The 18,522-nt window shown below is 31.8% G+C and overlaps 1 protein-coding gene and 1 long non-coding RNA gene across 2 annotated transcripts; both read left to right on the plus strand.

Moving 5' to 3' along the window:
- The first annotated feature begins 9,056 nt into the window (after positions 1–9,056).
- LOC126694725 (uncharacterized) lies at positions 9,057–10,445 on the plus strand. The gene is made up of 4 exons (XR_007645866.1): positions 9,057–9,234; positions 9,472–9,534; positions 9,659–9,733; positions 10,135–10,445. It is a non-coding gene; the product is annotated as an uncharacterized LOC126694725 (long non-coding RNA).
- Positions 10,446–11,886: 1,441 nt separating this feature from the next.
- LOC126694724 (receptor-like protein EIX2) lies at positions 11,887–15,705 on the plus strand. Its single transcript, XM_050391195.1, has 2 exons — positions 11,887–13,619; positions 15,474–15,705. Exon 1 carries the CDS (start codon positions 12,729–12,731, stop codon positions 13,614–13,616), a length of 888 nt encoding a protein of 295 aa, XP_050247152.1. The 5' UTR covers positions 11,887–12,728; the 3' UTR covers positions 13,617–13,619; positions 15,474–15,705.
- Positions 15,706–18,522: the final 2,817 nt, after the last annotated feature.

Here is an 18,522-nt window from a genome sequence, read left to right on the forward strand (position 1 = left end):
TTTCTTTCACAATTCTCAAATGGGAATCTCTTTGTTACTATTGGATTGCCTATGCAATATATCTTGTTCTCTTTCAAGGCAAATTACTGTAATGAATTCATTCTTCCTAGGCTTCTTCCTTAATTCATTTCTTTTTACTCCTTTTTCCGTTTTTGGGAGGTGGCAAATGATAGGAAATTTAACGGAAACCATCTCAAACCAAAAGCTGAATCCAAAGGGCCCTTTTGAAGATTAGTGTGCATCACTGCTGAATTTGTACTTGATAAGTGGAGCCAAGATTTCAGTTTTTTTTTTTTTTTTTTTTGGGGGGGGGGGGGGGGGGGGGGTTTGGGGGGGGAATAGAAAGAAAAGACGAAAAAAATATTAATTTTTTTTGAAGGCAAAAAAATAAATTAATAACAAAATAAATAAATAGTAGTAAACTAAATAAATTCAAAGGTGTTAAGAGTATAACAATAAACTTGCAATATTGTATATGTAAGGACCAGATTTGAGTCCCTAGGTCAAAGGATAAATGAGTTTAGGCCCAAAAAGTCCAATACAATGAATTTGTAGAGAGTGAGTTGGAAAATTGGGCTTTAATGAATCAGACAACAAGTAAAGTATATTTTGATGACAAGAAAATGAAGGTAAACTGGTTTAATCTAAAGAAAATCATTCTCGACACAGTCCGAGAAGATTAGTTCTTATATATTTCTCTCAAGTTTGATTACAAGTTCCAATTCTTGATTGCTAGAGTGTTTCTCTCTTAATTTCTCGATCCCTTCTCCATGGAGGGTCTCTTACATTATATAGTTCTCTTTAGACAATCTTAGCCCTCCATTTGTTGATCATTTAAGCCACTACTTGAGTGCTTGTTACATCAGACACCCTCTAAGACCCCCTATAAGTTGGGACAGTCAAGGCAACACTGTTCAGGAGTCTTCTCTACATTAATGCAGCTAGAAAGTTAGTTGCAGAGTATTTAATGCTATGGTAGCAGCTTTCCCTTGAGATATTTCATGGCCTTTCTCTGTCCTGTTCCTTTTGGATACTTATCCTTATTAGTTGAATCGTCCGGAACGTCGCTCCTGGTGTCAGACCACCCCTTCTGACCTCGGCTTTGCTCAGCCGAGGAAGTATTCCTCCTCGAACAGCCTTCTCGAATGGTTATGATGAGACCTCTCCTCTTTACTTATCAACACAGATTCTTAGGAAGGTGTTTAACCGTCCTCGGACTACTTAATGTTCTCAGATTGGGCTCCTGGGCCAGTATATATATATATATATATATATATATGCGTTCTTGGGTCTATCACCCCTATAGTATACATCTCTCATCCTCACTACTTGATTGCTTTAAAAAAAACATATGTAGATTTCAACTATATTTTTTCTATGCTTTTAAGTATCTGAAATGTGGATTTATAACAAAAACATAGAGTTTGAATTGTGAAAAAAATTCAATAAATGGAAGAGAAAGAAAAATAGAAACAACATTAGAGTACAAGGCAAAATACATTTAGTAGTTTTTATTTATATTATTATTTGAAAAATGTTAAAGGTATTACATATTTTACTATATAAAGTTTACAAACTAATGTGGTAATAAATGTGATTAATGAGCTTCAACCACCTTATATATAAATATTTAAATTTTCTTTTTGTGATTGATGGCACAATATAGATTATGGAAACTAAGTCAATAAACTAAAGCTGTGACCCGTGAGGGAGGTTAAATAAAATAATAATAATAACAAAAAATATATATATAATTAAGGAATGTGCTCAATGGGACTTGAATTATGGAGGTTTTTTTTTTTTTTTTTTTTTTTTGAGGAAAAGATTTTGGAGTTAAAATGAAAGGGTTAATCACTTTTTTTTTTCCTTAGAAAATTTAAAATCCTTGGGATTTCTAAACTTTGTGGAAATTTTTGTGGAATAAGGATTGCGTATTGACAACGTGTCACTCCCAGTCAAAAATGCAAGGTACCAAATCAATTTGCGTGTTGTAAGGGAGAAGGAAATTTAACCCAACGAAAAAAGGAGTTGACTGCAAAGACTTCTACTCCTACTCCTACTCCTACTTCAATCAATCTCTCTCTCAATTCCTTTGTCTGTTCACTTCCAATTTTCCAATTCGATTTGATCTATCTCTGTACAAATGCAGAATCTTTCAACTATTTTTTTATTAGTCTTTTTAAATTAATAATGCCACTATTTGTAATTTTATTGGCAAATATTGTAGTATATATATTTATTGATTTGATAAGAAATAGTTGAATTCTAGTCTATTAATTCAGTTTATAATTAACAAATAAGAATCTACTTCTTAAAGAATACTACTCAACTGATAAGGAAAGATTTCCTTCTTCTATTAAAGGAAAGATCATCAACAACAACATATATCATCACTACAGCAACTTAAAATATATAATAATATAATTTCCCAACAATTAGAAACATGGGAAATTATTGTGTACTCTCGAAGTACCATAAATACGTACTCTCTCCTCTCACATAAATTGTGGATCCCACTAATTAAATTCATGATGAGACTCACCATTTATGTAAGCATTTATGGTACTTCAAGAGTATCTAATAATTTTTCAGAAAACATGGTGACATTCATCAAAGTTTCAAAAGATAATTAGTGTTACGTACAAGACTGAATAGATTTGAGTAATGGTTTTGTCTAAGCATTATTTTATTTCATATACATCCTTGGTTAATACTATATTTTTTATTATGTACCAAATAAGACGGAACACATTAATAATTATTTAAATGGAGTTGTAAGTGGAATTATTGCGTAGGAAATGGTGTAAAATTTCTCTAGCTAGTTGTCTAGTCTTTTTTGTAGGCATATAGAGAATGAAGGGTCATTGAATAAAGACGAAGACGAAGACGAAAGATTTGGTAAATTGTTGTGTTGTCCAAAAGTAAGAATATATATATGAAAATTCGTTATTTTGTCATTCCCACTTTAATTTTCTAGAAAGCTAAAGCCTTGTGGTCATGTGGAAAGACTGCACCCCTGGAAACTTCGTGGAAGAAGCAAGGTTGTCGATTCCGTACCGTACCGGCCAGTGATCCGGTACACTCGATCCCCTTGTTTCGTACCGGAAAAAATACTGGGCGTATCGGCCTTATACTGGCTATTCTGGCCAATTTCGGGCAATACCGGCTGGTACCGGGCGTACCGGTCGGTACAGAAAAAAGTTTTTTTTTTTTTTTTTTTAAAGTTTTGTAATTTTTGAATTTTTGTTAGGACAAAATGATAACTTATTTGCATTAACTTATTAGTATTATTTGTTTTCTTAGTATGCAATGGTAACTTTTAAGCTCTCTATTTTATTTTTTTTATTTTATTTTTCCCTTTTAATTGATACTAAAGTCTAAAACCATGAATAATTAGTTCTGAATTGAGAAAATGTTTTATGGTAAACTTTTATATTTATTATAATATATATATATATATACACAGACACATATATACATATATATATATATATTTATTTATTTATTTATTTATAAATATAAAAAATAGCGGTAAACCCGAAACAGTACACCGGTATTGACCGGTATTCGAAATATATCGTACCGGTGGCCAAACTGGTACGGCCTCCAGTATGGCATTGACATCCTTGGGAAGAAGACCTTTCAATTTGTGTAAGAATGATAATTATTAAATTTGCATGAATTTCATTTTCATACTACTATGCCTAAAGAACTCGATGTTTAAAATGCAGTCCGTATTAAAAGAATCTAATATCTACTAATATTGTTGATGAATTTTTATTTTTTTTATTTTGATAGTTAGTAATTGGAGTGCGTAGATTTGAATCATATGTCTTTGTTCTAAACATTAGAAGGTGTCAACTATTTGAGTTATAAGGCTCTTAGTAATACTATTAAAGGTATGGCTCTTTTTTCAAGCTATATCATTTCAGTGTCGTAGGCCAAACGTTTGAAATTGGTTTTGGCTAATTTTTTCTCCTTTTAATTTTCAGTTTCCTTATATAAAAAACAAAAATGTAGACAAATATATTGCAATGCACAACATTTCCAGGAATCACTCATAAGTTTTTAGATTTCTCAGAAAATTATTGAATACTTCGGGAATACCATAAATGTGTACTCTCCCCTTTCACATGAATTATAAGGCCAACCATAAATTTAATTAGTGGGACCCACAATTATGAGAGAGGGAGGAGTACGCATTTATGGTACTCTGGGAGTATCCAATAATTACCCTAAATTCTCTATTTGCTTTTTCTCAACCCAAAAAAAAAAAAAAAAAAAAAAAAGAGAAAAAAAAAGCTCCATTTGCATATGCTAACTCGACTTTGTTTCCTTATTTTCATATATAATTACTCCCATTAGGTACTCCTCATCTCTTGCCAACTAATATTCCCATTTCAACTCATCTTTTCTTTCCTTCTCATCTCCTCGTTCAGATATTCACAATCTATATCATTTAACTAATCAAATAAAAGGACTCCCACTTGCAAAAGGTAAAGACTTTAGAGACTAGAAAAAAATGGTGCGAGTTTGCGAAACCAAGCTTTATAGACTGAAGTCTAAACAAAATTACATGTTTAAGCTCACTTTACTTTTTAAACAATTGCTGTAAAGTTTGCACACAATTTTTCCTTCTCTTTTTAGTATTTGTGTATCTAAGTAAGAAATCTTACTTTTTGAATTAAAAATAATATATGGAAAATAAATATTATCTAAGTAATGTTTATGTATAAAAAGGTCTACTTATTGTGCCAATCACATTATTATGTGGCTTTAGGCCTCCACGCTAAAGGGAGTCTTGTTTCTTTGTGTCATTGGTGAAGATCTATCAATAATGTTTTTATTAGTTTTTTTTAAAAAAATTTATGAAATCTATAATATTTTTGGACAATCTTTAACCTATGATTCAAGCAATGTATCGTTTAACAAATCAAACAATTAAATAGTACTCACACTTTGATTTTTTTTTTTTTAAAAAAAAGAAAAAGAAAAAGAAAAATAAAGAAGAAGACACAATTTAGAAGAATATCTACAACTGAGTGAAATTTGCAAGATAGCCAAGGCATCATCTCTATGAAAAACTTGATTGTCAATCTCAATGCTGGGAATCACAGCTTGATCAATCAGGTTTTTCATAGAGATTATTAATTTTAAAGAAAAAAAGAATTCAAAAACATTACTTTGCAAATTTTTTTTCTTTCATTTTCTTTGCGACCAAACGCCAATACATGTAAACAAATCAGACAATCAAATCTTAATTTCATCAAATCTTTTACCACAAATCAGAAAAATTTCAACCAAACCCTCAGTCTCAACAATACATTAACATAAAATACTCACACAAATGGTGACGAGAGATGACGGGTCAATTCAGAGAGAGAGAGAGAGAGAGAGAATTCAAGAGACCAAAAATGGCGGGTCATTGCAAAATGGTGGATATGTGAGAAATGTGGGAAGATGATGGGTGACGACCATTGTCTTGATGAGAGTTTAAGGCCTTTGAGCAATGGTCATCATTGAATATGTTGAATGTGCTTGAATGGTTACTTATCTTTCTTTAATGACTTGCTGGTGATATTTTTTCCCATTAAAAGTGGACAACCAATTGATTTTCCTGGACTCATCAGTTTCCTTTCACCACTTGTATTGTCCAGTCTCTAAGAAAGTATAAGAAAGTAAAGAAAAATGAAATCCTGAAGCTTTTATCATAAAATGGAAGTGTATTTTGTTTGTCGTAAATTACTATTCTTTCTTATGTTTACACAACAACCAAATGGAGCATTGACTAGGAAGAACTATCTACCTAAGTTGAGGTTTTATTTTTAACCCCAAATTTTGACAACTAAACCGAAGAAAATGCATAAATTTAGATAATAGATTTCATAGTTTTCTAGGAATTAGTTAGTGGTGTCTTTGAAAGAGAAGTGTTGGTGTGGAAAAAGTATTTTGTATCAAATGATACCATATCATCTGTATTAAAATTCAATAAATAAAAGACGTGTACTAAAATAATTATCCACTAACACATGTCTTTTAGTTGTTAGTGGGGTTATTATTTTTTGCAACCGCATCTCTCGCTTATTGGATTTTGATACCGTTGATATAATGTTGGTTTGGATAGCACTTAAACGTGCCGTGTCTGCGTTTTAATGCGGTTTTTTTTTTTTTTTCAGCCGCAACTGTTGACCTGGTCTTTTGTGAACAGTGCACTTATGCACTGTTTACGGGTCCCACAAACTCCACTTTTTATCAACTTTTTCATTAAAAATGAGTCTCATAGTACTATTTACACCTTTAAAAATTATTTTGTTACAGTGTTTTCAGTTTTCAGTTTTCAATTTCAGCAAAATAACCTCTATCCAAACAGACCCATAGTATCTTTTGATACTAAATACCTTCTCCTTGGTGTGGGCAATAGGTTTGCCAAGGAGGTTGCTAAAGGGGTTGTGTTATTATAAGGAAGAATTCCTAGGGAGTAGAGGTACTAGCAAAAGATCTCGATACTAAATTTGTACTTGATTTATATGAAATGATAACAAAATAGTGAGGCCAAAAAAGTTTTTTTAAAAAAAAATTACAAGATGGAATGTGCTCAATGGGATTTGGATTTTGGAGTTATAAAGAAAGCGTTAATCACATTTTCATTCTTTCACCTAAAAGTCTAGGGATTTCTAAAGTTTGTGGAAATTTTTGTGGAATGAGAATTTCGTGTTGTACAACATGCCACCCCAGTCAAAAAGGCAAAGGTACTTAGTCAATTTGCTTGTTGTCAAGGGGAAAGAACATTTAACCCAACGAAAAAGCAATTGACTGCAAGGAGCCAAAGACTCCTGCTCCAATTAGAAACATGGTGACATTCTTCAGTTCAAAATTTCAAATGAAAATTAGTGTTATGTACAAGACTGAATAGATTTGAGTAATGGTTTTGTCCAAGCATTATTTCATATACATTCTTGATTAATAGTTTAATACTATATTTTTTATTATGCACCCATTAAAACGGAACACATAAATAATTATATAAAAATAGTTGTAAGTTATGAAACATTTCGTGGCACTAGAATTATTGGGCAAGAAATGGAGTAAAATTACTCTAGCTAGTTGTTTGGTCTTATTTGTATAGAGAGTGAAGGGTGATTGAGTAAAGACGAAAGACGAAGACTTGGAAAATTATTGTGTTGTCCAAAAAGTAAGAGTATGAAAGCTCATTATTTTGTCATTCCCACTTTAATTTTCTAGATAGTTGAAGACTTGTGGTCGTGTGGAAAGACTGCACCCCTGGAAACTTCATGGAAGAAGACCTTTCAATCTGTGCATGAATGATAATTATTAAATTTGCATGAATTTCATTTTCATACTATTGTGCCTAAAGACCTTTCAATCCACTTGAGTTATATGACTCTTAGCAATATTATTAAAGTTATGATTCTTTTTGCAAGTTGTAATATTTTGGTTTAGTAGGCTAGATGTTTGAAATTGGTTTTTGCTAATTTTTTTCTCCTTTATTTTTAATTTCCTTTTATTTAAAAAAAAATGTATACAAGTTTCCTTCTATTAAAAAAATGTGTGACAAATTTATTGCAATGTGCGACATTTCCAGGAATCACTCATAAGTTTTTAGATTCTCTATTTTCTTCTTCTCAGAAAAAGAAAAAAAAAAAAAAAAAAGCTCTATTTGCATGTGTTGACTCAACTTTGTTTCCTTTTTTTTCATATATAATTACTCCAATCAAGTACTCCTCATCTCTTACTGTAACGACCCAAGGAAAAACGCTAGCCACATCTGCACTATACCTCAAAAGGACTAGTCACAATTGAAGCTTCTTGTAGTTGTTAATAAAGCTCAGTTCAACCCAGTAAATACCCGATGTAGGACTCATCACACACCCACACACATCACACAATCAATCAATCAAATTAGGGCATCACAATCTCCCCCACTTAAATCCCTAACATCTTCGTTAGGGCCCACTTTGTGGGGTAGTGTCTCTGAGCCCACACGAGGTTACCGGGCCGGCTCTGATACCATATGTAACGACCCAAGGAAAAGCGCTAACCACATCTGCGCTATATCTCAAAAGGACTAGTCACAATTGAGGCTCCTTGTAGTTGTTAATAAAGCCCAATTCAATCCAGTAAATACCCGATGTAGGACTCATCACACACCCACACACATCACACAATCAATCAATCAAATTGGGGCATCACACTTACCAACTAACATTCCCATTTCAACTCATCTTTTTTCTTTCTCATTCAAATATTCACAACCTTTTGCTATTATATTGCAATGACTTCTTTCTCAAAAAATATTGCAATGACTTTTCCTACCAACAAAAGAGAGAAATATTGTTTAACTAATCAAATAGTTAAAAGGATTCCCACTTACAAAAGGTAAAGACTTTAGAGACGAGAGAGACGAGAAAAAAAATTTGTGCACTTGTAAAACCAAACTTTATAGACTGAAGTCTAAATACAATTACATATTTAAGTCCACTTTACTTTTTAAACAAATGCTCTAAAGTTTTCACAAATTTTTTCCTTCTCTTTTTAGTATTTGTGTATTTAAGAAAGAAATATTACTTTTTTAATAAAAAAATATTATTTAAGTAATATTTATGTATAAAAATGTATACTTATTATGTTGGTAGCATTATTATGTGCCTTACACCTCCACGCTAAAGGGAGTCTTATTTTTTCAGTATGATTGGTAAAGTTCTATCAATAATTTTTTTTTTAATTTATAATACTTTTGGAATTTTTTTTTTAGAAGAAGATACTTGCAATTTTTTTTTTTTTTTTGAAGATAAGATACTTGCATTTAAAGCAAAAGCAAAAAACTAGCCAAAATCGGCTACAAGAATAGAGTTAATTGGTGTGGAGCATCCTAAGCTTCTGGAAAATATTTAAAAGATGATTTGAGCAACGTATCATTTAACTAATTAAACAATTAAAAAGAACACACACTTTAATTTCGAAAAAAAGAGAAAGGTTGCACAATTCAGAAGAATATCTATGACTAGGCGGAATTTGTTTTTTTTTTATAGGTATTATTATTGTTATTTATACACACATATATTCTATTGTTATAATATTAAATTTAATGTTGAAGCAAATTTATGTGTTTTAGGTTCAACTCTTAGAGACCAAAATGCTTAAGATCAATCGAGGCAGGCCGAATCATATAATGCTAAACGTGCTAAAATCTGGGAAGGTCCTGTTAATCTAAAGGTTTGGTTTTGTTGTTTCATTTTTCTTTTTAGGTTGTTTGAAGTGTTCATGAGAGTTTAAAACTCTGAGGCAATTCCATAGAAATGTTGTTTTGTGGATCTTTTGCATTAGTGATGTTCTAGTGAATATCCATGAATGGGAGGATCAACACTAAAATAACATACTCTGCTTGCCAAATTTTCCTTTCCATTCAATAGTAACAAAATACATTTCATTTTTTTCTTTTTTCTTTTTTAGAGTGCCTAGTTTCAAGTTTCAACTTCAACACTTGCAGGGACATGTTAAATTATAAGGCAGCAAGTAAGCTCCTCTGCTATGGCATGTACTAAAATTTTATTGTTAGCTTTCATTTATGATTAGGAATTTACTTCTTTATGTAAAACTAACTGTTTCAAATCTTTGTTTGGCTATCTGTTTGACTAAGAATGCGGAGCTGCCATTACAACAGACTATACTTATGTCAAAGTCATCAAGATGTTACTCTGCTACTGCTAATAGGGTAGGTAACTCATTTTGGTTATGTTCAGAAAAGTGTCTTTGAAAGTGCTTCTAGATTTTGAAGTGCTAAAAATAAGTGCAAGTTTTGAATTCAGACATTAAGACAACAATTTGATTGATTAATCCAAAGATGATATTTGGTCTTCTTGTGTCAACCAATCATATTAATAGATTTTTTAATATCCATTGTTTTGGATAAGAGAAGAAATTATGATAACCTGCAGGCTTAACCTTATGAAAAAAGATATTTAGAACATAAGATCCGTGCTACGTCTTGTACATTTTCTTTACCTTACTTTTCTTGGCCAAAAAATAGATAGTTGTTTGTTGAGACTTTGGTTTTGTAGAGTTTATGATATTCCATTGTTTTGGATCTAATAGGTTCGTGCTATGTCTTACTAGGAAAAGAACCGGGCATAATAAGTATCGTCATAAGACTACTTAAGCAGCTTGTTGCTTCAAATTTGGGAGTGGTTGCCAAAGGAAGATGATTTGCAGTTGAAATAATTGGGATTACTATGAGTTTGATCATAAGTCTACTCAAGTTGCAAAATCAATTAGTTTTGAATGTTGCATGTTCTAAACAGTTGAAAGTATTATTCTAGTTTATGTTTTGTATGTATTGGAAAGCACATGACACATCCAATTATTGATTATAAATGGACTATAAGCAAGTATATGTTTAATACAATGGACTATATAGTTTGTGTTCATATTTATTTGAATTTGTATTAGTTCCTGCTTAAGTTTTTTTTTGGTAAGATAATTTTTATTGTAAAAAGACAACTCCATGTATAATGGACACAGTAGAATAAAAAAGAAAAAAAAATTTATGTACAGAGTCAGCAATTCTATAAAACCAGGAAGTGAACTTGCTCCTGTTTAATTATTCAAGTTGTAAATTTTGTTGTTTGCTCATTTCCTACTTCATTGAATTTGTTTATGCTCTTGCCCACCCCCCACCCCCCCCCCCCCCCTCCCCTTTCCTCCCTTCTGATTTTTTATTCATTAGAACGAGAATGAGAACAGAAGTATTTATCATCTTATTATAACATCAGATATTGTTTTATTCATTAGAATGAGAATAGAAGGTTCCTGTATTTTTAGCAATTTCATGCTTTAGCTTACGAGACAGCCCATTTTTCCCTGTACCTTTTGAGTTTGTCAGCAAACTGGAATTCATAGGATCCATTAATTCCCACCCCTAAGCCTTTGATATGGCCTTCCAACATATCTAGTGTGTGATCTACATGACTTCAAATTGGTATGTCCTCATTTTGAAACGGATGTGTGGACAACTATCAAAAGCTTTAGCTCTAAACTAAAATAAGTTAGCGTTTGATAGTTAACGTGTATGTTCGTATTGAATATTTTTCTCTCTTTCTTTCATTCTTAGACATGAATATGAACTCTATTCCAGTTCACTTGATTCAGGGTATAGTAACTATACAATCTATTAAAATTCCCAATAGAGGAAAAAAAAAAAAAAAAACTATTGTGACACAAAGAAAATGCAATGGGACAGGTGAAATGGTCCGGCTGAAAGGTAATATTGAGCTTTCACTGCTCAAATTAGAATTTCTGAATTATTTGGACCTGAGCGGGAATAATTTTGATGGTATTCGGAACTATTTTGAAGATAGAAATATTTCGGTTACTGTCAATCTCACAGGACCTCAACATAATTATGCTGGAAATATGTAGCCTTCATCATCTTGATCTAGCAGGCAATAATGATCTTTATGTGGATAATCTTAGATGGGTTTCTCATTTTTCTTCCTTAAAATACCCTAAATTAAGTGCAATTAATCTTCACCGAGAAACTCATTGGCTTCAATACATAACTATGATCCCTTCCCTTTCAGAATAATACATGTCTGCTTGTCAACTTGATAACATCAGTCCATCTTATGGGTATGCCAATCTTATATCTCTGACAGCCCTTGATCTTTCCTATAACAAATTTAGTTGTGAATTACCTAATTGGTTGTTTAACCTCAGTAACGTGCTCCACTTAGACTTGTCAGTAAGCAAGTTTACTGGGTTACTACCAGAATCATTAGGGAACCTCATATATCTAGAATTTGTTGATCTGTCTAATGACTCATTTTCTGGTCCCATTCCTGCAACTCTAGGTAACTTATCATCTTTAACATTTTTAGATCTTGAAAAAAATCAATTGAATGGAACTCTGCCAGAAAGTATTTGGCAACTTCCAAATTTGATGGCCTTGTCTGTTGCAAGCAATTATTTGTCAGGCGTTGTATCTGAAGTGAATTTCTCTAGGCTTTCAAGATTAAAGCTCTTAGACATGGCTGCAAATGCTTTCATCATTAATGTGAATTCCCACTGGATTCCTCCTTTCCAGCTTCAAATGATCAGCATCGGTTCTTGCAAGTTGGGCCCCAAACTTCCTGCATGGTTACAAACACAGAAATCTCTCAAGTATATAGACATTTCGAAGGCAGGACTTGTAGATGCAGCTCCGGATTGGTTTTGGAACTTTGCAGCTTGTGTGAAGTGTATTAAACTCCCTAACAATGCTATCAGTGGGGACCTATCCAATGTTTTGCTCAACTCTAGTTTCATTGATTTGAGTTCTAATCACTTCAGGGGTCAGCTGCCACTTATATCACCACATATTACCATGTATAATGTTGCCAACAACTCTTTTTCAGGGCCTATTTCTCCTTCCATTTGCAGTGTGGTGAATGTAGAAAATAAATTGGAAGTCATGGACTTGTCACGTAACAATTTGTCTGGAGACCTTCCTGATTGCTGGAGGCATTGGCAATCTTTGCTTCACCTAAACTTGGGGAGCAATATCCTGTCTGGGAAAATTCCAAACTCACTGGGTTCGTTATTGAGGCTTCAATCATTGCACTTGGCCAACAATTAGCTTATTTGGAGACATACCTCATTCATTGAAAAATTGTAAAGACTTGAAGCTAATTGATTTGGGAGTAAACCAGCTTGCTGGAAATATACCAAACTGGATGGGAGAATGGACAAGGGTTCTTCAATTAAGATCCAATAAATTCAGTGGCAATATTCCACCACAAATATGCCAAATTTCTTCTCTTATTGTATTGGACTTTTCCAACAATAGCCTATCAGGATCCATACCAAAGTGCTTGAATAATATCAGTGCCATGGTTGCATCAGATAAGTGGCACAATGATGAGTATGGTAGTTTAGACTATAACCATGACTATGGATTATACTTGGAGAATCTCATGCTGATGACAAAAGGTAGGGAATCAGAATACACGAAGAATCTTGAATATTTAAGGACAATTGATCTTTCAAGTAATAACTTGTCTGGATCAATCCCAACAGAAATATTCCTCCTTCCCAAATTGCAATCTCTAGACTTGTCTCAGAATCATTTGATAGGAAAGATATCAAAGGATATTGGGTCCATGAAATCCTTAGAATCACTTGATCTCTCAAGAAACCATCTATTTGGTGAAATTCCTTCGAGTATGTCTAATTTGTCTTTTCTCAGTTACTTGAATTTGTCATACAACCATTTCTCTGGAGCAATTCCATTGGGCACCCAACTTCAAAGTTTTGATGCTCTCAATTACATTGGCAATCCTCAACTTTGTGGTGATCCTCTTCCGAAAACCTGCGTATCTCTGAATGGAACACCAGTTGGCAAAAATGATGATGACTATGGAAATCCGAGCTTCTATATGGGTATGGGAGTTGGATTTGCAGCTGGTTTTTGGGTAGTTTTTGGAGTTTTTTTCTTCAATCAGACCTGGAGGCATGTTTATTTCAGGTTTCTCGATGATATGAAGGATTGGGTTTATGTGACTACGGTGCTAAAGGTGAATAGGTTCCTGCAAAACCTAAGAAGCTGCAATTTTTGCAAGTGAAAGGTATCATTTTCTATGAAGTCTTCCTTCAGGCATTATTTCCTTTAAGGATAAATATTTTTGCACACACACACCTTAATGCACACACTTTTACACAACTCATCACGAGTTTGAAGTTTGAGGTAATGATTTCAATTGTTTTTTTAATTGTGTAAAAATGTGTACATTAAGATATGTATAATAAATACTTCTCTTTCCTTAATTAATATAGACTTGTTCCCGTTGATGACCACTCTCAATATATGTTTTACTTCGTAGCTAAATGTAATTAAATAGGTGTAGTCAAGTGATTTTTTTCCCATACAATGAATACATAACATGATTTCTCACCCACGTATTGTTTTCAATTCCATAGGGATATTACTATTGATAGAAAATTATAGGCAGCTTAACATGTCAAGTCATGTAAGTTGGCACTTCATATTCTTAGTATATACAATCTAGACATCTAGAGTTTAAATCTCCTCTCTCCCGTTGTAATTTGAAAAAAAAAAAAAAAAAAGGCTTAATGAATTCTTAAAAGTTTCAATTCCATAGTGAACATAACACCAATGGTACCACGTGGAGATAAATTATAATACCTTGGTATCCATAATTAAGTTTCATAAAAAAATATTACTATGGAATCATGTGTAATGCTCACCATGATTCTCAAAAAAAAAAAAAAAGAGTGTAATGCTCACCATATAAAAGCAATATGGATATCAAGACAAACCACATGGAGATAAATTATAATTTATCGAATAAAAATAATGGACAAAATTTAATCAAAATGTTTAAATTAATTAAAATGGTAAATTCTTTTTAATCATTATAAATCAATTTAAACCAAAATATCTGGTGGCAAACAGCAAAGATACCTATAACACTCCACGCATAAAATAATTGACACGCACAAATATTAGGTATTAGATTTCAATGTCTTCTATTCCACTGAATTCTTCACACAAACATTGTTTTTTTAAGATTTTGGGGCCCTTGAATGGCACTTTCCCCCAAAAAAAAAAAAAAAAATTTAAGCTATAAGTTTATTTATTGTTAGTGTGCACTGTGCAAGGGAAGAAATTAGATACTAAAGAAACAACTTTTCTATATTGAAAAGTTCTTTCTAGCGTAAAGTAATTCTCTTTTAAGACTTAAAAGTCTTTGTAAAGTCTTTACCACTTGCAGAGGCGTTAAGTTTTTTTTGAATATAATCATATACACATATATTTTAAAATTTTAATTGTTGGATTATATATTCTATAGGTTCTTAACATGTATATTAATATTCATGCCAATCCATTATTATTTATTATTCAATCCATAAACTCATTTTTTATATATTATTTTAAATTAAAATTTTGAATTTAAACAATTAATTGATGACATGACTATTGATATTTAATCATCTTGAAATTTTGCAAGTATGGAGAATGCACGAAAATAATATAATCAAATGGTTGATTTGTTAAAATTCACATTCAATTAATATAAAAAATATATACACACACATATAGGGTTGGATTCAAGTTACACTTAGTATAACTCTAATCAATATTACAGCATTTAATAATTTGTTATTGAATTCATATTTTGAAATTTCAACCGTTGAATTACATGATCTATACGTTTTTAACATGCATGCCAATTTTTATGCCAATCAGATGTAATTTACCATTCGATCTATAAAGTCATCTTTTATGCATTATTTTAAATTACAATAAACTTGAATTTAAATAATTAATTGATGACATAGCTATTGATCTTTGATCATTTTTATATGGGTATAACACAAAAACTACAAAAATTAATGTATCATTATTTGAATACTCTTGATTTCAGAATTTTCTTTTTGTGTTTTGATCTTGATCACAGTGCTGTGAAGCTGTGACCTCGCTGATTTAGGAGTTTAGGAAGAAATCCGACTATCATTGACAAGCTGCCCTCTATGATGTCAAGCTCAAAAGAAGTGTAGTGGCCCCCTCTATGGTTAGTAGCCTTTGAATTTGTGTTTTCAAATATAAGAGATAAACTTTTCCTTATTGTGTACTACTGTTACATATGGGACTTCATGTATCTGGGTACCCTACGAGAGTACTCTACAAACGTTCTATATGTATAAGTTAACAGTTTACTTAAATAAATAAAACCTCCCTTTTGACTAAAAAAGAATCAAGTCCAATTGTGGGGTTCAACTGTTCAAGACTTCAAGTGATTACCTTATGTGATGTTCTATGTTTGTGTTACAACTTACAAACCCCACCTTCCCCTCTCCCATTATCAATTTATCAAAAATAAAATTTTCTAAGACCACTGGCCACTGTTACAGTTCATGCAAGTTAAACAGCACTTCCTATTTCTTTTGCTCAGTGAAATATATGGAAAAAAAGTTTGGTTTACTTCCAATATTTTTTTTAAAAGAATCTCCTTTTGTTTTAATAAAAAAATTGTCACATCATTTACTTACTAAATAAAATGTGGAGATTAAAACTCATTACCACTTGTCATTGTATATTTAAAACAAAAAGAACATGTTCTTTTTTAAAAAGTATTAGAGGTAAGCTAAACCTTATAGAAAGAGCCCGAGACTGAAGGGCACATTAAAGTTACAACTAAAAGCCAGTTGAATCAGCCTATGAGTTACGTTTTTCTCTTCCTATCAAATTGTTTGGATTGAGTAGATTTTGATTTATATGGGCCCTAAACCATTTAATAAAGGAATGCTAAACTCATAGTCCGAACAACTTATGGACATTTCCTAGAGAGCATTGGCAATTTGGCATAGAAATATAAGAAATTTGTAGTAAATCAACTATTTAAGGTTCCAAATTATGGCATTTGGAATAATTCACACTTTATCAAAAAAATCTAAAATTTCTAGTCATCTAGTAGGAAGGACATTGAAATTTGAAATTTTACAAAACAATTAGTGCCTGCCCACATTCAATTTCTTTTTCTTTTTTTTCTTTTTCTTTTTTTGAGAATCACCCACATTCAATTTCAATACTTGTTAAATATGTTTATTCCTTGTCAAGCATTCATTAAGCCCACACACTTTAAGAAATTATATTTATTGTCTCACATACAAAGTTTAGAAAGCATTCTTTGGATATATAAAGTAACGCAAACACTAATAAAATAAGTAAATATACTATATATTGAAGGACCCAAATTGACCCAAAGCCCAACGGATGTGAACAATGGCCCAACAAGTCCATAACAATAGATTTGTAAGAGAGTGGGTTTAATAAATGAAGACTTAATGAATCTGGTAAAAATCACAGTGAATTGGTTTAGTGTTATAGTGATTGAGAGGTATAATTTGAAGAGAAAAATGCTCCTCCGTCAAATCCGAGGATGGTATGTTCTTATATATATGAAGTTCAGACTTGTACAAATATCCAGAGTTCTTAGTTACATTTAGTTCTTTTTCTCTTTTCTTTCTTTTCTCAAATGCCTCCTCAATGTAAAGGAATCCTTTCCCTTTTATACTCCTTCTCCCATCTTAGCCTTTCACTTGTTGATCAAACAACTAATCTTCTAGATGCTTGTCCCATCAAAACCTTCTTGAAGTCTGGATCCAGAATTGATTTTTTTTTTCTCTCTCTCAGATCGTTGTCTCCTTAGAAAGCTCACTTGCTAAATTTCAATTTTCATTCTTTGTTTCTAATGATACCAAAAATTATCAGTTGGGTCACTCATTCAATTCAAAGCTTTTGATTATATTTTAAGATTTGCAAGAAAAAACAAAGTTGATTAAAGAGACCATCGGGTTTATTATGATTGATGAGGGGGCCCCTGATGATTAAGTTAGTATCAACCCATATATTTCATATAAAGATAGTATTTTTCTCATACCTTAGTAAGTGAGGCAGATTGTCCCTTTTTAAAATGACATGAGTTGCCTGTGCAATGCACAGATAATTTTGTAATATTTTATATAGGATGGTTTTGGATAGTGTTGTACAAATATTATAAAGAAAAAATAAACTAAATTAGAGTAAAAAAAACATATACATTTTGAGATATTAAAAATTAGTTTAGTAATTTCACTGCATATTTATAGCCTTCTCAAGGTAAGATCAATTTTTATAAAAAATCATGAAACCAAAAATAAATGCAAAAGAGTAACGGGACAATGAAAATCAATTAATTTGTATTGTGTTCACATATTTTATACTATAAAATGAAAGTATGTCCAACTTTCTTACTATCTTCCACTCATCGATAACGCAACATTAATCGATAACACGACATTAATACATGGTATGGGCAAGTGTGTATGCATGTGTCTTATAGATGATTTAAAATCATGGTAGAATATGGTTTTACATTGCGTACTAAATATTCTCTCTACTTATATACCAAAAACAAAAACTATCCAAACAAATTACCCAAACCTAAATCATATTTAATCCCCTAATTTAAAAAGAAAAAAAAAATACTCGTAGGGGTTTCGGCGTCTTGATGGTGGTGGGAGGCCAATATGACAGAGGTGGTGGCCCCCTTAGATTTCTCTTTCTCTCTCTTTCAATTGTTTTGTTAGTCTCAGGTCTTTTATTTTGATAATATGTAGTGAAACAATGCATTTTATTTAACAATTCACAACATTTTTGTGTCTCTCTATCTCTCTCCAAGGACTTATTTGGTTAGTTATTATTATTAGTTCTTAATTATTATTATTTTTTTGCTTTTTTAAAAATATTAATGAAAATGGGGGTATGCTAATAGACATGTAGAAGAGAGAAAAGTGTGGTGTAAGCTTAGGCAATTAATGAGAGACTAATGAGATAACAGTAAAATAAGTCAATGTAAACTTTTGGGTAACAGTAAAAAAAAACTCAATGAAAGGGAAAAAAAAATGTTAAATGCAAAATTAGAGCGCCACTTGGCAAGATTTCATGCACCCCAGCATGAGATCATT

Source organism: Quercus robur, chromosome 8, assembly GCF_932294415.1.
Source record: "Quercus robur chromosome 8, dhQueRobu3.1, whole genome shotgun sequence".
NCBI classification, from domain to species: Eukaryota; Viridiplantae; Streptophyta; class Magnoliopsida; order Fagales; family Fagaceae; genus Quercus; species Quercus robur.

What these genes read in the sequence shown, in the direction of transcription:
- LOC126694724 (XM_050391195.1), top strand. Translation starts at nt 12,729, where the DNA reads ATGGGAGAATGGACAAGGGTTCTTCAATTAAGATCCAATAAATTCAGT.